This window comes from Orycteropus afer, unplaced genomic scaffold, assembly GCF_000298275.1.
Source record: "Orycteropus afer afer isolate SDZICR_OR568_19922 unplaced genomic scaffold, OryAfe1.0 scaffold00054, whole genome shotgun sequence".
Taxonomy (NCBI): domain Eukaryota; kingdom Metazoa; phylum Chordata; class Mammalia; order Tubulidentata; family Orycteropodidae; genus Orycteropus; species Orycteropus afer.
Genome location: NW_006921641.1, coordinates 10,531,515 through 10,559,294, shown reverse-complemented (window position 1 = coordinate 10,559,294; position 27,780 = coordinate 10,531,515). Strand labels below are relative to the sequence as shown.

General features: G+C 49.5%; 1 protein-coding gene across 1 annotated transcript; it reads left to right on the top strand.

Annotated features, from left to right (window-relative positions):
- The first annotated feature begins 7,197 nt into the window (after positions 1-7,197).
- FOSL2 (FOS like 2, AP-1 transcription factor subunit) lies at positions 7,198-26,188 on the top strand. The gene is made up of 4 exons (XM_007938822.2): positions 7,198-7,299; positions 18,662-18,913; positions 23,172-23,279; positions 25,670-26,188. The coding sequence occupies exons 1-4, from the start codon at positions 7,198-7,200 to the stop codon at positions 26,186-26,188; spliced, it is 981 nt and encodes a 326-aa protein (XP_007937013.1).
- Positions 26,189-27,780: the final 1,592 nt, after the last annotated feature.

Below are 27,780 nucleotides of genomic sequence, written 5' to 3'. Positions count from 1 at the left end.
CAGGCCCAAAAGATTTCTTACTAGGGGTGACTTCTCTTCTGACTCATAAAATATTTCTGAAAAATAGTGGTCATGTTATCTCTGGAATGTATCTGGCTTTAAACATATACATGCAAAAACTGGATATGGGGAAATACCTTCTTCCTGTCCCAAATCCTTCTAGGGCAGTGTTATGGATTGAATTGTATCCCCCCAAAATATGTGCTGTAAATCCTAACCTCTATGCTTGTGGTTATAATTCCATTTGGGAATGGTTTGTCCTTGTTATGTTAATGAGGAAGGATTAGTGTAGGGTGTGTCTCAAGTCTTTTGAGATATAAAAGAGGTTAAACAAGCAAATGAAAGCAGAGATGGGGAAAGAGAGAAGTCAAGACACATGGAGATATCCAAGGATCCAGGAAGCAGAAGCTGAAGAGACAACACTCTTCTTTCCTCTAGAGTTTACAGAGACAGACAGCCTTCCCCTAGAGCTAGTGCTCTTAATTTGGACTTCTAGCCTCCTAAACTGTGAGAAAATAAATTCATTTGTTAAAGCCATCCACTTCCAAATTGGTGGCAGTGAGTTTGGTTTTTGAGTTTTATGGTAATTCTGTTACAGCAGTACTAGAGAACTGAGACAAACTGTGACTCTACTTAGAATTTCCCAGGGGCCTCAAGAGGTGCTCTTGAGGGACAGAAAGGCCTTGTTTGCATATACTTTCTGAAAAGTCTTTCACAAACTTTGATACAGCTCTAAGTGTTGTCTAAGACAACAAAAAGGCTTTTTTAAATTTTTTTTATTTTTTATCCACATGTGTAAAGTGGATAAAGTAATTAACTCAACACCTACTATATTAAGGGTAGAGGACACAGGTGGTTCAGTGGTAGAATTCTTGACTTGCATGTGGGAGACCCTGGTTTAACACCCAGCCAATTAACCTCATAGTTAGTCACCACACATCTGTCAGTGGGGGCTTTCGAGTTGCTACAATGCTGAACAGGTTTCAGTGGAGATTCCAGACTCAGAAGAAATGCCAGGAGACCTACTATTCAAAATCAGCCAATGAAAACCCTACTTCACAAAGGTCTGATCCCACCACCACCCAGATGAAAAAACATTCAGTTTTAATCTTACTATTATGATGGCTGTAGGGCGGTAAGTTCTTGATTTCTCTATTCCTATTTCTTCTCATTGGTATATATCCCATGTATGAATCTCCTCTTATTGAGGGAAGGTATGTGTCACATTGTGCACTACTTAAGGTGGGAGTGATCTCCTTGGAATTTAAAGGAGGTCCTGTAATGTGCCACAGGAGAGGATATCCACACAGCTTACACAGCCCTTCTTTCAGATGCTTTGTCCAGGGGTTCCCAACCTTTTTCCTGCCCCCATCCTGAGGGATACAACTCATTCCTTAAGGATTAGTGGCTTACTGTATCAATGAAGTAAATCCATGAAAAGAGCTGACCAAGTTATTCTGATACTCATCCTCACTCCTGGAGAAGTGTGAGACTCACTGGTTGACTGTATCTTCCCTACTCTGCAATGCCATCAATGGCAAGAATATTAGGATTTTAACAGCAGCTATGCTATTAACATAATACCTAACAACAACAACATGCTTATTATTTCCCATTTGCTGAAGCATGTCCCCCACACTCACTCTCCACCCTTCTTTGCTTTTCTCTGTGCTCTGGAAGGACTGCATTGATTGGACTCCCTGACCTTTGGCAGGAGATATGGGAGGAAGTAGGAGTTAGGGCATTTCTTCTCAGTTCCCACCCCTCTTGCATGGACCCAATGCTCACTAAGCTTGGGTTAAACTATTTCCTCCCCTTTCCCTTTCAACTCTCAAGTGGTCATAATTTCCAGCTACTCATAGACTTGGGTGCCTTAAAGGCCCTTGTTGTTCCCTTAAACCTGTCCACACCTCTATGAGGAGCTTCTCCATTAAGGCTCTTCCTTTGAACCATCTGTAGTGAAGTGTGTTTTCTGATGGATCCCTGACTGACCCATAGGTGTTTGGACAAACACTTCCATGGTAAATAGTCATTGATTCTAACATATACCAGGCTTTCAGAAATATGAAAATATCAACAAAATGTATGGCTTGCTGTAGAGAAACCATGGCAGATACGTTCAGGTAAGATAGATAGAAGGCAGTGAATCATTAAGAAAAGGAGTTTGCATCTAACATTTCAAGGTTGAGAGCATGGGTAATGAATGGTCAGAACACTGAGTTTAAAATCAGGTGAGCTGGGTTCAAGTTCAGGGTTGGGAAAACTTGAGTAGGTTGTTTTGCCAGCCTGTTCCCCAGCCTCCTCTTTGGCAATCCAGCATTACTTTGACTGAGTCCACATCCCTTGCAGGGATGTTGAGTGAGAATAAGTGAGACTATGTATGTGAAAGGGCTTCAGAAGCCAAGAGTGGCCCAGAAGCCACCCTTGGAGTCAAGGTATCTCTTAGTTTGACTCTCAGGGATCAAACACTGGGTTGCATGGGCAAATGATAAAACTGGCAAAGGCAGAGCAGGAAGACTGAGAAAGGCAGCCCAAGCCACTCTTCCTCTCTCACTTTAGCTTCTCTCCTTTCCTTCTCTTGCTTGACATCACCTTCTCCTTAAACTAAGTGATAGTGCTGGGCTGTTTATTTACTCAGAAGAGAATTAAGGAGCATCTGGTGGCATAGTGCCTAAGGCATTTGACTGCTAACCAGAAGGCTGGTGGTTCAAACCCACAGACATTCCTTGGAAGGCAGGTTGGGTAATCTACTGTAGTGATACCGCCTCAGAAACCCAAGGAGGGGTCACTATGAGTTGGATTCGACTCCACGGCAGTGGGTTGTGTTTTTGCATTGTAATAAAGCCACAAACCACATGAAGCCCTTGCTTTCAGGAGACCAGTTGGAGAGAAACAAAAACATTCCAGTAAGTAAGTCATTGTCCTAGGTAGTAAGAGCTTGGTTCAGATTGTCCCAAATGCACTCCCAAATGGATCACTTCTAACCCATTAACCAGTTATCTTGGACAACTTACTTAATCTCACTTTCTTAATCATCCATAACTAGGGAAGGATGCCCACCTCATACACTGTTGTGAGGATTAAATGAAACAAGCCCAAAGTGCCTGACCCTTGGTAAAGGCTCAATATGTGCTAGCCTCTGTTCTTAGCCTCTGTTATTCTAGGGAGGCAGAGGACTTCAAGGAAAGCCCCTTTCTAACTGGGTGATCCTGGAATGATTCCTGAGGGAGGGGGCAGTGAGCTGGGCTGGGAGGCTGAATTCTCGGTCTGACTGAAATGGTTCAGGAGAGGCACTGGTTGGATCAGGCAGTCACTCCTGCGGCGGCACCGGGGCGCAGCTCTGTATGTCTGGCGCTCCAATGACTGAAGTGAGGGCAGGCTGCGGAACAGAGACCTTCCGGCAGGCAGGGGTAACCAGCACAAGTCCTGGAGCAGGTGAAGGCCGGGATCAAAGTGCTCTGAGGCAGGCCGGGGCGCACCAAGGGGAGCCTGGCTACTTGCATCAGCACAGATTCCGTGATGCTCTGCAGACGTCTTGAGGATACTGGGCTTTACGGGAACCCACAAGAAAGGAAAGGGCCCCGGGGAGCGCGCAGGGCGGGTGTGGGCGAGGGCGCGCGGCTGCGCTCGTCCGCCCGCGCGCTCCTGGCAGCGCCGGCCCAGACCCCAAGCGCGTCCTGGGCGGCCGAGGCCGCGGAGGAAGCTCCCGCTTCCTTTCACCCTCCTCCTCTCCCCCGCATTACTGGAAGGATTGTGTGCTAGAGACCCAGAAGCACCCACATTTTTGAGCGCGGGGTGGGGGTGGGGGTGTAGGGTGGGGGCTAGGGGTGCAGGGCAGCCTCTGCAGCTCAAAGGAAAACCAAAAGTGCGTCTGTTCGCGCACCTCGGATACGCTGCTGCACTGGACAGGGCCCAGGACGCCCCGGCTGTGCCTCCCTTTGCAGCCCCACAGGATCTCGCTGGGGTGGCTGAGGACCCGCGTGGCCCGTATTCTCTGAGCCCCAGGGTCTTCGATGTCCGGCTGCGGCCGCCAGCGCGGGGAGGGGCTGAGAGGCAAGTGGGAAAGTGTCACGATTTCTTCTCCTGCCTCCTCCCCCTGCCGCCACTCCCAGTATTCTGGGTTTTGCTGCCGTCGCTGGGGAATGGGCTGATCCGTTTTGCGTCAAAGGACTACATTTACTCAGCCCTGCTGGGAGAGGCGCGTAAACACCTAGGCAGGCCAGAAAGCAGGGATGAAAAAAATCATCAACAACAAAACCCCACCACAACCAAGGTGCACGCGTCCGCCTGCCCCACACCCCTCTTCAACAGGGCTGCGGAGCTGGAGACTATGCCTGGCGGGCAGCGGCAGAGGTGCGAGGAATCTGGCTGGCCCAGCCTCGCTGAGCGCGTCCTTGGGGATGGAGCTCAGGACAGAATGTGTTTCATAGCCGTAAACAATGACCCCGAGTATTGTTTGGGATTACCGTATCTCGAGGCCACTAGGGCGGCCAGATGCCGCCAGCCGTCCCGGAAACACCAGCGCTTTATATAGAGCCTCGGGAAAGCTTCGAGTTTCCGTACTATTTTTCTTTCCTAGCAACACCCCCACTTTACAGATATGGAAACTGAGGACCGGATCTGTGCTGTGTTACAGTGCACAGTTGCTTCACAGTCCCAGTCCACTATGGACTCTCAAAACACATTCTCCCATTTGGTCTTCAGAAAAACCTTGTTGGGTACCAAATCAAACCCAATCCACTGCTGACGAGTCAATTCCGACTTGTAGTGACCCCCACTGGGGTTCCCAGGCGGCAAATCTTTACGGAAGTAGATTGCCCAGTCTTCCTTTCGCAAAGTGGATGGTGGGTTTGAACTACCAGCCTTCTGGTTAGCAGTCAGATGCCTTAGGCACTGTACTACAGGGGGCGCCACTTATACTGGGTATACTGAAGCTGAACAGAGCCTGAATCAGAATTCAAATTCCTTGACTCAGTACAACGAGGTACAGCGCTCTTCGGATGACACCACGGCATCTCTGCAAGGGGTTGACGCTCCCGAGCTGATAGGGGCCTTAGGAAGTCATCTGGTCCAACCTCCACACTTTATATGAAGAAACTGAGGTCCAGAGAGGTTAAGGGACTCGCCCAAGGTCTCACTGCTCGTAAATAGCACAGCTCCGCCTTCATACTCCAAAGCCTGTGCTCTTTACCCTGCACTGCGCCCCGCCTAGGGAGGCGGGAAGATCCCGGAGTCTGGACTACCCACGCCCTGAACTTCGCTCCAAACAGCTGAAGACAACGTTGGGACACACCCTTTCTCTGGTCGCCCTTCTGCACTCCCTCTCCCCCTTTTAAGTCACAAGTCTGTTTTTTGCGTATAATGCCGGATTACTCCTATCAGATACTTCCCAATTGCTCTGAAAGGAGGGCTGCCGGAATGTCTTGACTAGTCTTCAAGGCTACTCCTTACAAATCAATTGTAGGGCCTAAAGAAAAGAAAAAAAAAGAAAAGAAGAAAAGGAAGCAGTGGGTAGCCCGCCACAGAGAGAAAAATAGGCAGCCCGGCCTCGCCTGGTGGCGCCGCGCCTCGCCAAGGTCTGGCCGCAGGGCGGCGCGGGTGCCCTACGCGCTTAGGGCGCCTGCTGCACCGGGCGGCGCCGCGAAGGGCGCCGAACGACCGCTCGCGGCCGCGCCCTTCCTGCGAGTGGCTCTGCGTGCCCGGCTCCCGGCCTCGCGGTGGCGCCTCACAAACCGCCCGTCTACTTCTTCAGAACTGTGATTATTTTTTAAAACACTTAGCCGAGGCCTGCGCGGCCGCTCTCTGAACCCCCGCCCCACGCCCCGTCCTGGAGGGGGTGGGGGGAACGGGAGCAGCGCTCTCGGGAGCGGGCAAGGGAATTCCTCTCCCTCCACGTCACCCGAAAGCAAGGAAACCCGCACTCACGTCCTCTAACGCAAATGACCATCTTTGGCAACGTGCGCCAATGGGGCAGACCAAGGGCACTGGGCCTGGGGGGTGAGCAGGGAGTGAGAAAGGGACAGAGCCGCGTGGATTCCCCTGAATAGCGCCGCGGGCCCGCTCCCAACCAGTCGCTAGCCTTTCCTTCCTCACACCCGGGTGTGCAGTTGGCGTCAACGCAGCCTGGAGCCCGAACAGGGAGGGGAGCACTCTGCCCGTCTCCTCCAGCTTCTCTTCCTCCTCGCAGTCCTCCTCACCCCCGCCTCCCCTCACGCGCTCCTCCCTGCAAGGTGGAGTCTGGGGTTGACGTGAGTGAATCCACATGGTACAGGGGTGGATAATAAAGAGTGTGGAGTTGAACTCGTGCCATTGTAGTGACTCATCTCGGGCAGAGCTCAGGGGCTCCAAACGAGCGAGCGAGCGAGCGGCGCTCCGCGGGGAAAGAGAAAAAGAGGGGGAGAGGCGCAGACAGGCAGAGGCAAAGCCCGGGGCTGACGGGCGAGGCGCGGGCGAGGAGGCCCGTCTGGGAACGGGCACCGGGGAAGGAGTGCAGATCTCGGGCACCGGAGCTGCGGCGCGGGAAGCCGGGTCCGTGTCCCTCGCTCAGCGCGCACAGGCGGTTCAGTTCGAATTTCACGGGCCAGCTTTCCTGCTGGCGCGTCGGGGCCGCGGGACGGGTGCGGGCTGCTGTTCTTTTCCTACTCTGAGTAGCGTCGCAACTCGGGCGGCGAGTCAAGCCACAGGAAGTTTATTCTCGGGCTCTTCTAAAAGAAGGAAATAGCAGAACTTTCTCAAAGCGGACAGCCTCGCTTCTCTCTCTATTTTATTTCATTTTTCTTTCTCTGAAATCTGGGGGACCCAGACCTGGCCGACAGGGCTTCTTGGGCCCCTAATCTTTTTTAATTTTTAATTTTTGGTTTAGACTAAGGTGCCGGCAGGGCTCCGGTTGCGGGGCGGAGGCGGGAGGGAGCGCGCGGGGGAGGGACCGAGGGACGCACGGACTTTTTTAGAGGGAGGGATTGGGTGGACAGCTGGCCTCGCGGCACTTACAGAGCAGGGAAGAAGTTCAGCTAGAGGCGCTCGGGGGGCACTGTTGCCGCCGGCTGTCGTCGCTGACTCCCCTTCCGCGACCAGTGCTTAGGGGGAGAAGCACGAGCGTTGGAAGGCTAGAGGGAGCGCGCAACAGCCTGTGTGCGGCCGCGACGAGGGCGGGGGAAGAAAAACACCCTGTTTCCTCTCGGGCTCCCACCGCGGATCATGTACCAGGATTATCCCGGGAACTTTGACACCTCGTCCCGGGGCAGCAGCGGCTCTCCTGCGCACGCCGAGTCCTACTCCAGCGGCGGCGGCGGTCAGCAGGTAGGTGCCGGCCCCTGATGCACCTGGCTGCGCAGGCGGACCCTCGCCCTCCTCTCGCCGCCACTGCCTTTTTTTTTTTTTTTTTTTTTTTTTTGATTTTGCGAGAAAATACCTACAGTCTGTGGTTGTAAGTTCTGAATTTTCGTCCGCACCTCCCCGCCCCCCCCCCCCAAAAAAAAAGGTTGGCGCTGGGAGCAGGTTTGAAGAGCCAACAAATCCTTTCCTTTCCTCTACATCTTATCCAGCTCCTGTTCTGGAATTGCACTCCCTTCCCAGAAACCTGATACCTCTTTTCCCAGAAACCGTTTCCCCCAACTCCCTCCTTGCTTCCTTCCCGCTTGTTTGACTGACAAGAAAATCAGAAAATCTTTGCACCCACTGGCCCCTTCCAACACCCAGGAACCCTACTCGTGTGGTAAAACCTTCTCCCCTCCCTTCTCCCGTTCTCCACGTCTTAGTTCATTTCTGAAAGAGATTTGGGACTTGAAAACGCGACTGGGCTCATTCAGGAAACCCAAAGTGAGGGGGAGGGTTACCCCTCGGGAATCAGGTGCGAAGGTCAGGAAAGAGTAGGCAAGCCTTAATTGGCTGTGGTGGCCGCCTGTATGACCCGCACCCATCCTCTGTACTGGTCTGAGACGGAAGCACAGAGGAGTGTCTTGAGGGTCGGGCAAAGAGACTCAGCAGAAAGAACTGGGGGAAAGAGACATCACTTAGGCTCTGGGTGGTTCTGGAAGTGGAAAAACAACTTGTTTCTAAAGCAGCCGGACTGGTTTGCACTAGAGGGGTTGTGCATGCTCTCTGTGTGTCTATAAATACCAGAAAGGTGCTGCTAAGGTGGTGGTAGGGTGCCTTCCGGGTGGGGCTAGCTGCCTATCCTCTGCAGCAGATCCCTGATCCCAGGCTTGTGGGGGGCTGGGTTCAAACAGAAGACCCCCTATATTCTACAGCCCACCTTGGGCAGGATCTGTGGAGTCTCTAGCCAGCCAACTTGTGCAGCAAGAGTTGCCCTGGTAAGGTGGTAGCTTTGACCTCTAGAAGCCAGCCAGCTAGGAGGGGCTAGGGTGGGGTCCCAAGAGGGGTAGATTGAGTTGGGGAATAAAATGGAAACATGGCTCTGTTTTGGACCTGCAAAAGGATACCTTGTTGCAGAGTGATTCTTCTATCTGGTGAGTTCCCAAAATAGCTTTTCTGTGCCTTCCCTTTACCATCCCTTCTTGTTGGGTACTAGAGTAGATTTTCAACTCATATTGACCCCAGGTGACAGAGTAGAACTGGCCCATAGGGTTTTCAAGGTTGTAATCTTTATTTGAGCAGATGGCCAAGTCTTTCTTCCACAGAGCCAAGTCACTGGGTGGGTTCGAACCGCAAGTCTTTTGGTTGGCAGCCAAGTGTGCTTAATGGTTAGGCTATGAGGGCTCCTTTTACCTATCCTGTTGTCTCCCTAATCACCCATCGTGGAAAGCCAGATTGGGGTCTTTGCGTTGAGGGTGCAGTTACTGCACTCTTAATAAATGTGTACCAAGGTGATAAGTTTAAAATCTCACCCTAGAAATAGTTTGTTATGTTTGCTTTCCAGTCATGTTGATGGGTTTTATTGGATTCAGACATCATTAGGCAATGGGTTGGAGTCATTTATACGCATTCCCTCAATGTCCAATGCAACAAGCCCCCAGTGCCCCTCTTTTCCTCCTCATATCTGGAAGGGATCCTTTAATTTCTTCCATGTTTCTGTGGTGGCGAGCATTTAAATATTATGTACCTTTGCTGCCTGACTTCATTCAAACCCTGGGGGCCCATATGGGAAGTTAGACTGGACATCAGTGCCCCGACTGAATAATCTGTGTCACTAGGGCTTTGAGCCCAGGATGTGAGTGGAGGCAATTCCCTGTTTTGGAAGAAAATCAGACAGGAAACCAGTGCTAGGAAGAAGGAAGAGGATTGAGTCCAGCAGAGTGTAATGGGGACTCATTACCGAAGCAAAAAGCAGCTGTTGGCTAATTCCTAGCATGCTGTAACACATGAAGATTTTGCAATTAGTATTAACCAGTGCTCAAGGTTCTTGCATATAAGGCTGCCTCTTCGGCACAGCAGTGGGAGTGAGGCTTCTTTCAAATCAGAGGGGTTGGCAGGGTAATGCCACTTTAGACAGGTTTCACAGCCGGCCCACTCCTTGGGAGCAGGGGAGGGTTTTTCCACTTTCTATCCAACTTTGAGCCAAGCTGTTCTATGGTCACAGGATCTCAGAGGCTTTTTTTGTTCCTTCCCAAGTCTGTGCTATGACTCTGCCCAATTTGGGGCTCAAGCTAACTTTATTTCGTATCAGGCAGAATCTGTAACCACTTTATTTCCCTCAGTTTCCTTTACTAGGAGTCTTTCATGGCAGTTAAGTGGATGGGCCTTCCTCTTTTATGGCGTCTCAATGGATCAATCAATGTAAGATGGTCCCCAGTTTTCCCTTGTGGAATTGACTGTTCTTTTTGCCCTGATCTCTTTCTTCATAGGATCTAATATTCCTGAGAAGATTGTTTACCCACCTCAGAGCTTTCCGCTCCTCTCTAGCTTCTTAAAGTTTGATCTTAACACATGGCCATGAGTTCGAGTGACTTTGGGGAGGTGCAGATAACTTTTTTTAAAAAAAGCTTCTGTTCTTGAATGTGACTGGAACTTGAAGCATGAAAAATATTTCCTGTACCACTTGTAGTTTTAATCTCAAAAGTCGGTCATTGGTGATTTTGTTTTGTCAGTAATCGTTGTGGTATCATGTGCCTTCCCCTTCTGGATTTTTTGTTTTTGTTTTTGTTGTTGTTTTCTCTCTCCTAACTTTCCTGGGAAAACACCTCCCAGATACATACCCTGTCTGGCTGCTTGACTATTACGGTTTCAAGGCCTGAGTATTACGTAATCCAGCCAGTTACACAAACATAGGTCATTTCATAACTTGTTTTCATCAGCTGGGCCCCCTTTTTATAAAAAAGCAAAACAAAAACAAGACCCAGAACTTTTCCAAGGCTGCTGTTTGTCTCTTTCTCAGATAACTTGTGAAAATAAATCAAAAGGCCTCTTTCCTTTCTGGAATCAAGGAATACCAGACTAGTTCTCTTCTTTTCTTCAGCAACCACCCGCTCCCAAGACACACACACATGCACACACCACACACACAAAATTCCCCAGAGTGAACTTTTGCCAACTGTACCAGGCTGGGACATTCCTCACATCAAAGAACTTTTACCAGAAATGACTGTGATTCCCAAGTCAGCGCCAATCCTACCTCTCTAGTGCCCCCTACAGGACGTTAGTAGACGAACCATCTTGGGAATGTATTTTTCCAGTCCCGGAGTGTTAACTAGGTTAGTTTTTGTAATTCTTTGTTTTTCTTTTCCCTTTTAATTAGGAACCAATGCATACCATATATTTACAGTAATTAACTAGGAATTGCTGTAACTTCAAAATGAAGTTTCTTCTTTTTTAAAAAAATTTCTATTTTGTTAAGTTCTCAAAGTCTGGTTGAAAAAGGAATGCTTTTCGCTGTCCCTGTTTTGATCCCTCTGTTCGTTAAGCAGTTAGTACAGTGCCTTCAAATTCCCAAGGCTTACTCTCTTTTTTTTTTTTCTGAAAAAAATGCATTTAACCAAATTTGCCATTTTAACCATTTTGAAGTATATGCTTCAGTGACATTAATTACATCCACCATGTCATGCTATCATCACCACTATCCATTTCCAAACTTTTTCATCACCCAAACAGAAAATCAGTGCCCCTTAAGGAACAACTCCCCATTCCTTCCTCCCTTCAGTTCCTGGTAACTACTTTGGTCTTCATGCCTTTGCCTGTCTTAGGTATCTCATGTAAGTGGAATCATATAATATTTGTCTTTTCATGTCTGATTTACTTCATTCAGCATATTGTTTTCTAGGTTCATCCACGTAGTGGATTTGTCAGAACTTCACTTCTCTTTGTAATGAATAACAAGGCTTGATTTCTTGATGTGTTTGTATTAGGACACTAGGATTTTTTTTGGGGGGGGGGTGGGAATTGGGGAGAAAAGGGTGAAAGGTTCAGAATTGGTGGGAAGCTGGGAGATGGATATTGTGGTGCACTTTTTTTTGGCCTTGATCTTACAGATGTTGTAGATTAGGATCAAACAAACTGTTATCCCAGGAATTTGTGTGTTCCTCTGATTCTTGATGGTGGAAGTCAGCGTCACTTTTTCATCAAAGCGAATGGGGTGAAATAGCAGTCATGTATTGTCCAAATGGCAGTTGCATTTTTCTATCTAAAACCCTGAATGCATTTCCATTTCTTTATTCTGGCCTGCTTTATAATTCAAGGAGGGAGCCTTCATGGTGCAGGGGTTAAAACACTCAGCTGCCAACTAAACAGTTGGCAATTTGAACCTACTAGCCTCTCTGTGGCAGAAAGATGTGGCAATCTGCTTCTCTTAAGATTACAGCTTTGGAAACTTTATAGGACAGACACATTCTGTCCTATAAAGTCACTACGAGTAGGAATTAAGTCAATGGATATGGATTAGTGGCAGCTATTCAAGGTGGGTGTATAGTTGGAGACTTGTTTTTAAATTTCCTTTCTTAATACAAACACAACCAGAGCCTCAGCATTCAAATTGCTTTTAACCCATTTGTAATTATTCCTAGAGGAGACAAAATGACCCGGGAAGGTTTTGTCATGCCTCTTTTTTGGAATTGCTCTTAGTAAATTATTTTGAAAATCTTCCCTGTCCTTTGAGGGACAAATTAATGAATTTTGGAAATTACCAAAAGATCTTTGGAACTAAGGCTACTGTGTGATCAGACTGGGTCCAAATCCCTGGGTCCCTCTGGTTTTAATCTCGGGAGTCTGACAAGGGGATAAGGGATGACAGTAAATTTGCCTTTTCCATGTCTTGGATTTTTACTTCTGTTAACCAGGAACAAAGACATTGTTTCCAAGACCTAAGTAAGCTAACTTTCTGGTCAATTTGTTGAAAGAAAGGGAGAAAAAAAAAATAGCTTAATTACTTTGTGGACATATCTGTGTGTGTGTGGTATCATCTGGTGGATACAACATTTCAAAATGATGGCATCTGCCCTCATTGAGGCAAAGGTATCTGTTATTGTTCCAACCCTACTGGGTAATTTCATCCTCTGTCAACTCACTAGGCCAAGAGGGAGTATAGGACTTCTCTTGGCCCACCACTGTCTCTCATTTCTATCACATGGCGCTAACCATGCTGTAGTTCTTAGGGAAGCCGAGATGACATGTCTTTCCCGTTGAGTGCATAGCTGCTTGAGGCCTGGTGGGGGTATAAGAGAGGTTCACAGAATGGAAGAGTGACTCTCCAGGGCTTGGGGGCATGGCTTCTGGCCAGAAGGGCCTTCTGCAGTTTCCTTCTGTTAGAGTCTCTGGGAGGAAGGAAACCAGTGACACTGGAGGATGACTCCATGTCAGCCACTTTTTTCTTTCTTCTTTCCTCTGGAAGTTAGGTGAAGGAAGATAGGGTGGTTCTTTCACCTTTCACTGGGAAAGAGAAGAGGCTGATGCAGGCAGGTCACCTGGGGCAGTGTTTGTATCCTGTAAACTTCAGGGAAATCATGAGTTATAACATCAGTTTTTATTGTGACATAATGGCATTTTCTCAGATTTTAAAAAAGTTGCATTGCGTGGACTCCGGCTCATGGCCACCCGGGTGTGTCAGGGTAGATAGAACTGTACTCCATGGGGATTTCAGTGGCTAATTTTTCAGAAGTAGATCATTAGTTCCGGTCTTTCTTCCAAGATGCCTATGGGTAGACTCAACCTCCAACCTTTCAGTTAGCAGCTGGCACTTAACTGTTTGTGAGGCCAAATGAAGGCCCAGAGTATAAGGGAAACTCTGTGATGTCCAATCAGAATCTGTGAAGTGTGATTGAATTCCATACAGAAGACTTTTGAGAACATCCCAAGTTCAGTAAAACTGTAGAGCAGCTGGGTGAAAATGGACCTCAACAAGAGTATTATGGGAAGTAAGAAGTAGCATATGCCCTTACTCTTTCCTCTCTGCATGGACCAGTGTCCTGGGATGTCAGAATTTGCCTTGCCTGTGTTTAGGAGTTCTGGTGGCATAGTGCCAAAGGCACTTGACTGTTAACCAGAAGGCTGGCAGTTCAAACTCACCAGCCACTCCTCAGAAGGAAGGCTGGGTAATGTACTTCCATAGTGGTACTGCCTTAGAAGCCCAAGGAGGGGTCTCTATGAGTCGGGTCTGACTCGATGGCACATAACAACAACAACAACAAGAAAAAAAACCTAGTTCCTTACCAGACACACACAATCACATTCTTGGTTATACAGGTCACAGAGCTGACAGGGGTCATAGCTTGAGTGTTTGGTGGCCTAGTCAAAAATCAGTTTCAGAATTGCCCAGCCAAGGGGACAGGCCAAGAACACCATCCCTGACTTTCATTTCTGCCCACCTCAGGAGTCTCTACCTCCTCTATACCTCTGGGAAATGGGTCCAGACTCTAGCAATAGGGCTTTTTTGATGAGAGGCATGGTTGTGACCCTCCTTTCTGAATCCAGGGCCCTTTGGTAGAGTCCAGAATGGTCATTTCCTTAAATCAACAATTGCTGAGCCTATGAGCTGATGAAGAGGCTCTGTTCTGAATAGTCTGTCTTTTAGGTAGTGGGAGAACCATGTACATTTTTACTGAGCAGCATCACGGCACCCTTAGATTCAGGGGCCCAAGGGTAAAGAACGTTCTGTTGCCCAAACACCAGCAGCACCCTAACCTTTGGCCTTGGGGTCTGGAGATTCAAGTTGATGAGTGTGAGCCTATCCTCTGGGCTTCTAGGTGAGAGAAATCTTTCAGTCTTGATTTTCTGCTTTTTTATTTCTTCTTTGTTCTTTTGCCTCCCACCTGAGCATACATTAGGAGAATGATCCTGTAGGACAGGGGTTGGGTAAACTCTGGCCTGAGTGTTTTGGTAAATAAAGTTTAATGGAACACAGCCACGCCTGGTTGTTTGCATATTGTCTATGGCTGCTTCCAGGAGACAATTACAGGGTTGAGTAGTTGGGACAGAGACAGTATGCCCCACAAAGCTTAAAATATTTACTATCTGGCCCTTTACAGCAAGAATTTGCTAAACTCTCTTAGGAAGTTGGTGGGGGCCACTTTGTCCTTTTATAGGCATTCTTGCCCACCCAGTGTCAGCAGGGTGATGCAAGGCAGTAGAGCATCTGGAGGCTTTGTCAGGATGGAATGTCACATGGATGCCTAGCGTCTTCATCCAGGCCCCCAGAGGAGGAGTTTCCAAAGGGGCTAAAAGGCCCCAGTGGAGCCAGTTAGATCCTGGGTAACCCTGTCCACCTGTTGTTGTTGTGTTGTTATGTGCTGTCGAGTTGGACCCAACTCATAATGACCCCTCTTTGGGTTGCCGAGGCACTATCACTATGGAAGTAGATTGCCCAACCTTCCTTCTGAGGAGTGGCTGGTGGGTTTGAACTGCCAGCCTTCTGGTTAGCAGTCAAGTGCCTTAGGCACTATGCTACCAGAGCTCCCAACCCTGTCCACCTACCTTCCCCTAATACATACCTGCTACTACAGCAGGAGGGATAAAACGGCCCTATTGTCCACAGCGGGAGCTCTGGTAGCATAGTGGCTAAGACACTTGCCTGCTAACCAGACGGCTGGCGGTTCAAACCCACCAACCAGTCCTCAGAAGAAGGTTGGGCAATCCTACTTCCATAGTGATACTGCCTCGGAAACCCAAGGAGGGGTCGCTATGAGTCGGGGCCGACTCGACGGCACATAACAACAACAACAACATTGTCCACAGCTGGGAAATGCTGCCTTAGTTTCAATTGAATATTAACTAATTTATAGAGACCTATGACTTGTCCCCAGCATGATATTTGCCTGATTTTGGGGTTCTGTTGGCATAGAAGAATGCCAGGCTAACTTCTGGGACCACAAGCTGTTAACCTCACTACTTCTCTTCTACCCTGGTGTCATTTTCTGAATAATACATTCAGAGCTCAGACCAGACACATCTGCCAGATCTAATTTAAACTTCTGTGTGTCTCCCAGAGATGCTCCTCTTGGAGACAAAAGCATTCTTTATTAGAGGCCCAGTTCCCTCTGGGGATGGGACATTGTTTTCCCAGCAGTTTAGAGCCAGTGTGTTATCCAGATGGCTTTACCTCCTGTCTGAAACAAGGTGTGCATGCATTTCAGAGGCAGTCATTACCTACTGCCTTGTTTTTATTGCTGTCTTGTTTTGTCTAGACCAGGCCAATTGCTGCGAGGGATCTGGCTGACATGCGCAGGGGAACACATTCTGTAGACCCGCCATCCACAGAGCAAGTGGGCTGGAGAGGCCGAGGCCCATCCACTTAGTCCCTCGGGGATCTTAGTTTGCAAGCGTTGCTTCAGATTGTTTGCTGGCTTCCTCAAACTGGGAGCAGTTTTGTTTGCTGGAATGGAGAGTGAATTTCTTGGGTGCTTTCCTGAGAGGAAAGCTGACAATCCCCCACAGAGGTGGGGTCATATTAGACCATTGTACTGGGTGGTTTGGGTGCACATCAGCCCCAGGCCAGCCTGCTGAGATAGAACTTGACTTGGGAAGAGAAATGGAATAAAAATGTTGGGTGCTTCCCTGGAGTGGGGAGCTGGCAATCCTCCCAGGAGCCACCCCATGCAGAGCACAGAGACACAGTGATGATAAGATGAAGATGATGATGATAGCATCTTCTCTTTGTTGGAAGCCTGTTTCTCAAACCTGGTTGTACATTAGAATCTCCTTAGAAGCTTCCCCCCCCACACACACCAAATACCGTTATCAGTATTCCACTCCAGACTAATTATTTCAGAACTCTACGGGTGAGGCTTAGCCTTAGTGGTTTTTCTTGTTTTGTTTTGTTTTTTAAATCTCCTCAGAATATTCTAATATGCAGCCAAGGCTGAGAACCACTGTTGTAATGCTTTATACTCTGATTATCTCTTCTTGTAGCTACTTATTTAATCCTCATGACAGTGCAGTGGGTTTGGTGGTAGTCTTCCTCTTTATAGACAGGGAAACTGAGTCCTCCTCAGTGATTCGCCAAGGACAAAGCACTTAGTGGCTGAAGTAGGCCTCAAATCCAGGGCTCCTGTCAGCAAATTTAGTGCTGTGCTCCTCTCCCCACCCCTCCTGTTCAGCAGCCTAAGAGAAAAATAGCTTCTGGGACTTGGTGCTTCTGCACATACTTAGCCATGCCCACGTGTTCTCACGTACTCTGCCTCCTCACAGCCCAGCCCCTGTTGTCTCTTTTTTTTTCCCCTTGTCTTTGTAGACCATTTCCTGTTTGGATCCTTCCTTGTCTGCTACACCTTTCCCTTCTTTACACACACACACACACACACACACACACTTCCTTCTTTTCAATCAGCTCCTAATAAAGCCCAGTTGCCTTGCCTTCAGAGGTTCAAGGTTAGAATCCATTTCACTAGTTAGCATTCCTCACAGAATCCCAGAACCCCTTGTTCTGGGCAGCTTTCTTTGTGGAATCCCAGGATCCATTGTGCTGGATAGCTGTCCTCGCTGAATGCTATTGGCCTGGGACCCTGGACAGTCTGGGAGGTGAAGCAGCCGCATTGTACCATGCAGACTGAGGATGGGCAGGTGGCAGGGGAATGAGGGAGGGAGGGTCCCCAGCTCCCTCAATTAGAGTGAGGTACCCTAAGCTTTATTTTAGTTACACAGCAGGAACCCAGAGGGACAAAGACCTAGTTGGTCTGATAGAATGGGGTAAGAGAATGCTAGAATTGAGTTCCAGGGAGGTCAGTGATAATGATAATGGAATTTCACTTGGGGCCAAACAGACCTATGGGGCCTCCTTGGTGAGAGGGAAGGTCTTCAGGGACCCATGGCAGGTCTGACCAGATATACTTGGGTCTGAATTTCTGGGAAGAAGGAAGCAGTGCTAAAGAAGCTTTGTAGCCTTGTTTAAGAGCTTCAGCTTTATTGTCAGGCTGAACTTGGCTTGAATCCTGACCTACTGCTTGTTAGCAATGTGGCCTTGAATAAGTTATTTAATCTCTCTAAGCCTAAATTTCTGCCTCTAAAATGGAGATGATAGTTCCTACCTTATAGGGAGAATTAATGAGATAATGTGTGTAAAACACTATTATGGTGCCTACCATTGAGTCAATACTGACTCATGGGAACCCTATAAAACATAGTAGAACTGCCCCAAAAGGTTTCTAAAGCTGCAAATTTTTATGGAAGCAGTCTGCCATACCTTTCCCCTGTGGAGCAGCTGGTGGGTTCAAACTGCCAACCTTTGGTTAGCAGCCGAATGGTTTAACTACTGTGCCATCAGAGCTCCTTTTAAGTCACTAAGTGCTAGCTGTTACTGTTGTTGTCATTTAACCCACTAGGTAATGAAAGAAAGTGTTTAGAGAAACTTTGTGGAAATCGGAATTGTCTGAGGATAAGGGTTCACCTGGGTTCCATTAGAGTGGCCTTCTTCCGAAAAGCTGGAAGTGAGGGATCCTTTTCTTCTCCTTCCATCTATTTTTCAGTAGCTGCCCTGAAGAAAGGTTAAGCTCAACTATTAAGGAGCACAGCCCATTTTAGTTTTTGTACTCTGTCATCATCTTACATTTTAAATAGAATGCCTCCTGCAGTATATCGCAGGGAGTGCTGCAGTGTGGTCTGGACATACATTGAGACAAGGAGAAAGCTCTCAGCTAGCAACACCAGAGTCTTCACAGACATATCCGTGAACACAGGTAGATAAATAAAGAGATGGGTAGAGAGAGATGTAGTGTCTGTCCCAAGCAAGATGTGGGTAGGTGAAGAGGAGAAGGGATGAGGCTACAAGAAGAAGTCTGGCCTTAAGCACCCCTACTTTTCAGTCTCAAGGGTTGTAGGATACTTTTTCAGGGACCTGGTTCACCTTCATGAAGTCATTTGGAAATTGACACACGCAGGCACAAAAGCATCCTGGTGATCTCCGAGGCTTTAGGCGGTCGAGGTGGGAGGCCTACCTCCTGCACATATAGGCATAGCTAGCCTGGAGGGCTGCAGAGAGGGCTTGCTGAGTGCCGGCAACTGGGAGCTGCGTCTTTCTTGGAAGTTGCCTAGGATGTGACAGTATCTTCCTGAGTCCCCAGGACCTTAGTCAGGGAGCAGAGAGAATATGAGGCTCTAGGACCAAAGCTCACCTTGTGTCTTGGGTATGCAGGACTTGCCAGCACTTCTTCAGGAGGCACCCCTGGTGTCCTGACTTGCTCTTCAAGCACCGGTCTTGCTTTCTTTGATGGTTCTCACCTCTTGGATCTGTTTGTCCTGCTTCTGCTCAATATTTACCAGCTCCATCATATTTTTCTTATTTCAGAAATTCCGGGTAGATATGCCTGGTTCAGGCAGTGCCTTCATCCCTACCATCAACGCCATCACGACCAGCCAGGACCTGCAGTGGATGGTGCAGCCCACAGTGATCACCTCCATGTCCAACCCGTACTCCCGCTCACACCCCTACAGCCCCCTGCCAGGCCTGGCCTCTGTCCCTGGGCACATGGCCCTCCCGAGACCTGGTGTGATCAAGACCATTGGTACCACCGTGGGGCGCAGGAGGAGAGATGAGCAGGTACACCTCAGACCAGTTGAAATGGGCCACACTGGGGGGTTTTGGGGACTTCATACACATAGAGTGTTTTTCTGCAGACTGGCAGAAACAGGTTAATGTTCTGGGAGGACTGGGGAGAGGGCAGCCAGGGGATCAGGCACATCACCCTCATCACTGAAGGCAAAGCTGGAGACCTGAGAGTCAGGCCTGGCTCTGTCATGTCATCCATGTTTCTTGGACTTTCTGAGGCTCAGTTTCCTCCCTTGTAAAATGGCAATAAGTACCTGCCATACAAATGAGATCATGTGTGTGAAAGCATGTCTGAGTGGTCAGATGTCAACAGATGGGAAGGACTGTGATGACCTATCTGCAAAAGTGGCCTTTGAGACATGGGACAAGTAGCCACGGAGCCTTGGGTGTGGGCTCATTTGATTCACCCTTAGCTATCTCCCAGGATCTGGTGCAGGCAGACAACTAGCCGACCCAAAGGGTCAGACTCTAAGCTGGCACTGCTCAAATTACTTTCCATTCCTTCTCAGCGTCCCAGCCTCCAACTTGAAGCAGGAGCCTATTTTGGGTACTTAGAACGCATATTTCAGAAGTACACTGATTCTGGGGTCTTAGGAGTCTGTTCAGCTGACTTAGCTGATAGGGTGAGGGTGGGAGGTCAAACATCAGCCTTTCTTTTCCCCAAGGGGCTCAGCTTTGAGAGGGAATCAGCCTGGCTGGGAGAGAAGCCAAGAAGTGGGGGCAATGTTTTCCCAGCACTCAAAGGCCCATTGTCGATATCGACAGTGAGCCAGGGCAGCAGTGAGCCCCCAGTCCCAGAAAGAGAAATCATATCATGCATGATTTTAGTGAGAAGGGAATGTGGTTTTCAAAGAGTCCCATCTCCCTTCACAAATCGTATAGCTAAGGCCCAGAGACACTTGCCTGGGATCACTTAGCAAGTGAGTGGGAAAGTCTGGACTAGAGCCCAGCTCCCTGGACTCCCTGTGCAGTGCTCATCATACAACGCCATGCCACCTAGAACCCAGAGGGGAAATACTCTAGCAGTGGAATCCCTTTTTCAAATGAAACGTTAGCATTGCAAACTACTGCAGTTACAGCATTGGAATTCTTCCCCATTTCAACCACAGTCCACCTCCTCTCTAGGATCCTCAGGGTCTATCATTTTCTAATATATGATCATTTCCAATATATGATCAATATATGATCCTACCAGTGGGTAATCATGGCTCAGTGTATTAGTTTTCAGGATGCTTAGAATTACCTGGATCATCACTTCAAGGAATTGGACACTTTCTCAGAAACTGCTCGTCTGAGGACAAAGCTGGGCCTGTATATACCCCTTCTTGTTTTTTTCTGCTAATGCTAGGCCCATGGTACAGGGTAACAAGGGGAGGTATGTGTGACACATAGTATAGTAGCTATAGCCCACGGTCACATCTTGGGCTTCTGCTTCTGGGGCAAATGGCCAATGTGCCCCTCACTGTTACTTTCCATAATTGCAGTTATAAATAGTGCAGTAGTAGTGATCATAATGTCATTTACAAATATGCTTCCTCCAGGGAGTCCAAGGTACAAAGCTGAATAGCAACTTATGAGCTGGGTTCTGTCAGAATATAATGGCTTCTGAGTGACAGCCAGGTCTATAAGGGACTCTTTTTGGCTAGAGGACAATAAAGCAAGATGTGCTTAACACTTCACTATCTTCTGGGCCCAACTCACACCAACTTTAAAACTTTATATCTGGAAGTGACTTTGGAGACCATCTTTTCTAGTTTTCCCTATGTACCCATTTTGTAGATAAGGAGACTGAGGCCCAGAAAGGAGAAGAGCCTTGTCCAGGGTCACACAGTAAGTAGCAGAGCCAGGCCTGGAATCCACTCCCGTTGACCCTTAGCTCTGTGGTTTTCCCACCACCCCACCTAGGCGTGCCTTAAGACAATCTGTCTAGAGAATTTCCTTCCTTTTTTTTTTGAGAGGGAGGGAGAGAGCACAGAACATTTTATCTCACATCAGTTAGAAGTTCAGATCTGACAGCTTTGAGGAGTCTTGGCATAGCAGCCTAGAGCTTTGGCTAGTTGGGTTTCTAGCGTGAAGATCATTTCTCTGGAGCCTACTTCTGTCCCTTCCTGTGAGGGAGGAGCCTTTTACGGAGAGCCAGCCTGGTGCCTTAGCTGCCCTCCTGACCCTGCCCAAGAGGCTCCCTCTGAGGCCAGTGGCTATGACTGAGGAGGCGGGGTGGTGGTGGTAGAAGGGTGTGTGTAGCTTGTGGGTGTGTATTTGGCATGCTGACATACTCAAGCTATAGCCATGTTGATCTCACTGTTCTGAACACTTCCCATGTTGACAGCTCCACAGGTTGCTCCATACCTCACCAGATGGGTGTAGGGGGAGGAAAAAGTCTAGGCCAACTAAGACACCACAAGGTGTCCAGAAGCAGCTAAGGGGGAAGGGAGGCTGAAATAGACCAAGACTTGTTCTCCCTCTTTTCTGGCCCTCACCAGTGAGGGACCTGAGGGGTATGCTGGGCCTCAAGGGAGTCCTGGTGGCCCTTTCATGGGTGAACCTGAACCCAGGACTGCAGCAGGGGCATAAGGCTCTCTTGATAATTATATTGGGCACAGGTTCAGACAAGTTTAAGAGCAGCAAGTATTCAGGGCCTTTGCCAAGCAGCCTCATGACCTTGGCTGGGCAGCCCACCCCTGCACAGAGCACAGTACGTGAATCTGTAGACTGTGATCTCAAGTCTGTTTAGATACTTTCAGGACTCAGACCATCAGAGAAGAAATCTCTCCATCTTTCTAGCATTTTCTAGCATCTTCTGTCTTTTTAGCACTTTGTAGATTAGAAAAAGCTTCCACACTGTGTCTCATTTGAGCATAGCAAAAACTTTATGTGAAAGGTTGGGCAAGTATTATGAGGCTGGCACAGTTCCTGAGAATTAGGTACAGGGATTTTGGCATGCTGGGGTCATGGGGTCACTTCAGTATAAACAGGCCCAAGGCTCTCTGATGTGCCCTGCTTTGCTGTTCAGGACATCACAATGACAGACCTCTAGGGGTGCAGGGAGAGTCCTGGGAACTCTGACGTGGACAACAGGAGAGGGGCTCCCTCCCTCCTTGGGTGGCTGACAAGACGGCTTCCCCCTCAGAGTGGCTTCTCTTTTTTTCCTGTGTGTTTCTTGAGGGCAAGACTCAGGTCTTACTCTCCTTGATCCCTTCTAAGGCCCCAGTACTTCACTTGGCACATAGTAGGTGTGATAACTGGCACATAGTATGTCTGATAACTGAACGGGATGGTCTTTCCTTTTGATTTGCTTTCTGCTTTGGCCCACAGCCATCTTCTGGGGTTGTGGCTCTGGAAGGGCCATGCATAAACAGAGTGCCAGACCTTGCCCTGGTGGGTACCTAACCATCCTCATTGGAAAGAGCTAGGTTGTAAGCTCTTTGCAGGAGGGATATTTGTTTATTTGGTTCACAGATAAATCCCAAGCCTTTAAACTGCCTGGCACACAGGAGGCTCTGGTTTGTTGAATGTGTGAATGGGCATGGTGGGTAGTAGGTTTTAACGTGCCTAAGGGCTCCTCTCCCCTTTTGTACCTCTTGGCCAGCCTAGCGCTGTGCCAGGCATCTAAGGGAGTCCTCTGGGATGGACTGTGAGCAGCGGGCACTCCAGGGCTGGCAGAGGAAGTTGGGAGTGAAGTGATACCCTTTTCCCTCCCACTGGCAGTGGAACATTCCCCCCTGGCATTCTAGCATTTCTTAACCTGTGTGGGGTATCCAAGCCCAGCTACTTACCAAAATGGGGATAATGAGGCTTGCAGAGCAGGCACAGTGATGGGGAGGAGTAATTAGCCAGGGTTTGAAAGAAGCTGTTTATGTGGGTGGGGCCAGGCCCACTGGCGGGAGGGGGACTCTTAGGGATGCCCTTCCAGCTCAAGTTCTCTGGCCTTGGCGCTGAGTCAGGGCTGACATGACAAATGCTGCCATCATGCCTGGACCGGTGAGTCCCTGACCCACAGCTGCTCTGTTCTCCCTTAAAACAGGGCCATCACCCTCCAGGGTGGGTTCATGGGCTCACAGCCTCCTCCCAGGCAGCTAAATGGCAGTGAGCTGTAAGTATTCTGGGTCCCTGGACCCAGAAGACACTCCTCTTACCCTCTTACCTTCCCCTCCCCAGTTCCAGGAGAGCTTCCCACCCTATTTAAAAGACAGTTTTTGAGCAAATGCTTTGCCCCAACCTAATCATGCTTCTCAACCTTGATCTCTAGCTGTCTCCTGAGGAGGAGGAGAAGCGTCGAATCCGGAGGGAGAGGAACAAGTTGGCTGCGGCCAAGTGCCGGAACCGCCGCAGGGAGCTGACAGAGAAGCTGCAGGCGGTGAGGAGCTCTTGTGGGCTGGGGGCACTTCTGGGTAGGCCAGAGTGAGAGCCACAGGGCTTCTGGCCCTCCCACCCCTCCTTGCTCACTTGTACCCTGCAGATGAGACAGTGGAGACAGAAACATTCCTTCCTATGAGCACATGGCTTAGCATTATGCTGACTGAAAAGGGAGAAGGTGCTGGCCGATGGCACCAGCCTGGCCCAGACGGAGAAGAACTAGACAGCTTTCCTTTTTGTGCTCAATGTCTGAGCCTTCCCTGCTCTCAGATCTGCTGGGAATCTCAGGTGAGGGATGGCAGAAGGTGTTGGCCTTCTTGGTCCCAGGAAACCAGGGCAAGTCCAGACCTGTCCCCTCTAGGCTACTTCCAACGTTCCAGCTGCCCCCATTCTACCTCCAGCAGGAACCAACTCCAGCCTGGCTTAAGTGCTCTGGTTTGGGCAGGGAAGAGACCTGCCCTCTCCATTCCTTAATGTCTGCAGAAGTCTGGGTCCTGCCAGGGATGGACACATGCCAGTGAGGCTTGTTTTCTTGGGGTTTTCTCATATCCTAGATAGGCAGAAGGGTTCCCTCTCTCTGCTCTGAGCTTAGAGCTGTGACCTTGGTACCTCCATACTGCCCTTTGAGTCACACTCTCATGCTGCCTGATTGTCCCAGCTAGGGGCCCACGGCCCTGCCCTTCCCTCTCTAAAGCTGGACTTGACCAAAGGCATGTAACTCCTTTCAGAGTCTAGCCCTACAGGAAAGGCTGTGTGCCACGTGGGGGAAGCACAGAGCCAGGACTGACTCTCCTGAAAGGTTTTCAAAGTGGGGAGATGAAGGAGACTGTCAGTGGTCCTTAGGATGACCAGCCAGGACGAGACTTTGCATGTCACAAAGTGTCTTGCACCTCTTTTCATTTTATTTAATCATCGCAGGTACCGCACGTTCCTTAAGCTCCGCATTCTCCATCCTGGAACTCTTACTCTGGGTATTGAGTGAATGCTGTGTGGATTCTGTAATGTCTATAATGTTAGCAGGAAGGGTCCATTAGTGATTAGTGACCAGCATTCCACAGGGAGGTTATCTCAGGAGAACCATCCCCACTGTTAACTCTTCTCCAAGCTGGCACTTTCAAGACTGTGCCCTCAGTGTCTACTCTGGACGCTCCTTACCACCTGGTCCAGAATAGCCTCCAGCCTCCAAGGTTCCTGCTTTCCTCCCCTCCTCCCAGAAACCTCACACCCTACTCCCCTGCCTCCCCCACCCCCGTCCCAGCCGCCCAGGCCCCTGAGCCACATCCTCCACAGGAAACCTCTCATAAGCTTATGACGTTTGTCAGACCCTTGAGACAGATGGAAACTTTTTTTTATTTTTACTGAGAAATATGCTATACTTTGCTTAGTGAAGCTCTTGCCCTCTAGTTCCTCGTTCCTGAACGGGAATCCATCTTGGGGAAGAAGGGAGGAGGCTGGTGACGCACATCTTTCACTCTTTTCCCCGTTACTCCCTCCGTGTGCATGTGCGCACCTCTTTGGCTTTGTGTCAGAGAAGGGGGCTGTGGTTCTGGCTGTGGTCCTGGCATCCTCTCACGTCCTCACAAGCTCTCTGTTCCCTCATCTGTCAAGCAAGGGGCTGAACTGAATGTTCTCCAAGGGTCCTGTGAGTCCTGAAACACATTTTCCAGAAATTGGAGCCAAAAAGGGAAGAGAGGTGTGTGTGATGGTCAAACAATTATTGACCAAGCACTTACTCCATGATGGGTACTGTTCTACGCACTGGGGACATAGCAGTATGTATGACCAAGTGTTCACTCTCATGGCGCTTACAGTGTAGTGTGTGTGTCCACAGGGCTACCATGGGGTTGAGGAAGTAGGAGAGAGAGGGAGGAGTGGTCCCATATGCTGTGCTTCCATCTCCATTTGAATCTTCCTATTTCATCATGCCTTTGAGGGTATCCGGAGGGGGGGGGCAGTTCTGGGACTAAGACAGTAGAATGCAGCGGAGCATAGACTCTAGAATTAGATACTTTGGGGTTCAAATGTAGACTACCCTACTTGCTTGGTCTGTGATTTTGGGCAAATTACTAAATCTCTCTAAATCTCAAATTTCCTCATCTGCAAAATGGGGATTGAATGAGATAATGCCTGTGATATGTTTAACACAGTGCCTGGCACAGAGTAAGTGCTTAGTCATGACAGCTACAATTATTATCCACTCCTCATCTAAGCAGGCTTTCCTCCTTTCTCAGTCCTGAACTTTGAAAATACAAGGAGGCCAGCTATGTGAGCCAGCTGTTTCCGTGGCCCTCTGAAAACTTAGCTGACCTTCCCTTTTTCACCTAGCTTTGAGCCACCCCCCAGCAGGTCCCTGGCATGTTGCTCTCTCTCATGTTCTCTCTTTCCCCACAGGAGACAGAGGAGCTGGAGGAGGAGAAATCGGGCCTGCAGAAGGAGATTGCCGAGCTGCAAAAGGAGAAGGAGAAGCTAGAGTTCATGCTGGTGGCCCATGGGCCCGTGTGCAAGATTAGCCCCGAGGAGCGCCGTTCACCCCCGGCCCCTGGGCTGCAGCCCCTACGTGGTGGGGCTGGTGGAGTGGGCGCTGTGGTGGTAAAACAGGAGCCTATGGAAGAGGACAGCCCCTCGTCCTCATCAGTAGGGCTGGACAAGGCCCAGCGCTCCGTCATCAAGCCCATCAGCATCGCAGGGGGCTTCTACGGGGAGGAACCTCTCCACACTCCCATTGTGGTGACCTCCACACCTGCCATCACACCAGGCACCTCGAACCTCGTCTTCACCTACCCCAGTGTCCTGGAGCAGGAGTCGCCCGCATCACCCTCTGAGTCCTGCTCCAAAGCTCACCGCAGAAGCAGTAGCAGTGGGGACCAGTCGTCGGACTCCTTGAACTCCCCAACTCTGCTGGCTCTGTAACACAGTGGACTTCTTCCCAGCTCCGGAGGGGGCCCCATCACTGCCTCCTTCCCAGGGACCAGCACCTTTCAGCACTCCAGGGCCATGAGGGCAACAGGGGAAGCCTGCCAGAGAGCTTCCTGGCTCTGGGGAGACCCAAGTGGGATTTGGCGGTGAGGTGTTAGAGGACCTTGGGATGATCTCTTGGAAGTCATGGGACCTCCACCCTCATTCGTCTTACAAGCGAATCCTGTTTCTTGAAAAGCCTTGGAGAACTTGATTTGGTGGACTCATACATCTCTCTGGCTTCTGAAGAGCCTAAAGCTGGTCTGGACCATTCCTGTCCCTTTATTATAACATTGTCTCTGGAGTGATGGTGTCCTTCCCCACCCCCACCCAGCATGCTCAGTGCCTTTTGGTTTCACCTTCCTTCTATGGTCCCTTCCTTCTTCTAGTGTCAATTTCACTCCTTCTTGGTTTTTATCCAATTTGCCATGACATTTCATCTAGGTGGTCTGAATATTAAAGCTCTTCATTTCTGGAGATGAGGCAGCAGGTGACTCTTCTGCGGGGACTGACTGCTCCAGAGGGGACAGTCAATGTGCAATACAGAACCTTCCCTACCCTAACACTCCCCGGTCCACCACCATCTCCAGAACCACCAACAGGGCTCCCTGAGCTCACACAGAGATGCTGCCATCACATGGAGGCTTCGAGGACCCTTCCTTCCTGTCCTCAGAGACGGTTCTTCGCGGAGTGACTTGGCCAGAAGACAGGGTGTGAGTGAGTGAGACAGCCAGGGCACAGATTTGCCAAACGCCTAATTACCAGGCCAGGAGTAGTGCCAACAAAGCTACACGGTGTGCTAGCCAGCTTTCCTCCACTCCGTGTGTCTCGAGCTGAGCAGGGCGTCTCCTGTAATTACTGCCTGGCCATTCTGCCCCTGGACCCTTCCCTCCAGACCAGGCAGGCGCCCCTCCCTAGGAACCACACATCACTCCCAAGTCCTTGCCTTTCCCCTTCCCTGGCTTTCAGGGTGACGCCACCCACGGAGATTTAATGAGCGTGGGCCTAGACCCTCCTCAGATTGCTGCCAGGAGGCCCCTCCCCAAGCCTCAAAGAAGCATTTGGTGTGGATGGAAAAGCAGGGAGGGAAGAGAGAGGCAGGTGTCTGGATTGGTGTTTGCTGCAGCCTGCACCTGGCTTTCCCTGCCCTGGCTGTTCCCTGGTTTCTGTGAGGCACTGGGCCCTTTCTCCCTTCTCTGGTCATCTGATACCTGATGGATCCAGTGCTGTCTCTTTTTTGCTACCCCTTCTCTTCTGGTCTGGTCATAGCTGTTGCTATGGCTTTTGCCCCATTCCTGGTTGTCATTGTGGATCCTTTCCCGGCTGCTGAAATCTGAGATAAGATGTGTTGCTACCCACTACAGGGGTGCTGCCCCTTCAGAGCAGGGTCAGAGGGGAAGGGCTCCCGCTGGCCTTCAGCTCCAGCACAGCTTAGCATGGCCCTGCCTCCCCTCTCTGAGCCCTTTTCTCTGCAGGGCACAGCTCCTGCTGACCTTCCTGTCCACATTGTCCTGGGAAGCAGCTTCTGGTCAGAATTGGCCTCTGCT

Coding starts and splice junctions, on each gene's coding strand:
- FOSL2 (XM_007938822.2), top strand. CDS start 7,198: ATGTACCAGGATTATCCCGGGAACTTTGACACCTCGTCCCGGGGCAGC. Junction 18,914..23,171: donor GCAGGAGGAGAGATGAGCAG/GTACACCTCAGA, acceptor CTTGATCTCTAG/CTGTCTCCTGAGGAGGAGGA. Junction 23,280..25,669: donor TGACAGAGAAGCTGCAGGCG/GTGAGGAGCTCT, acceptor CTTTCCCCACAG/GAGACAGAGGAGCTGGAGGA.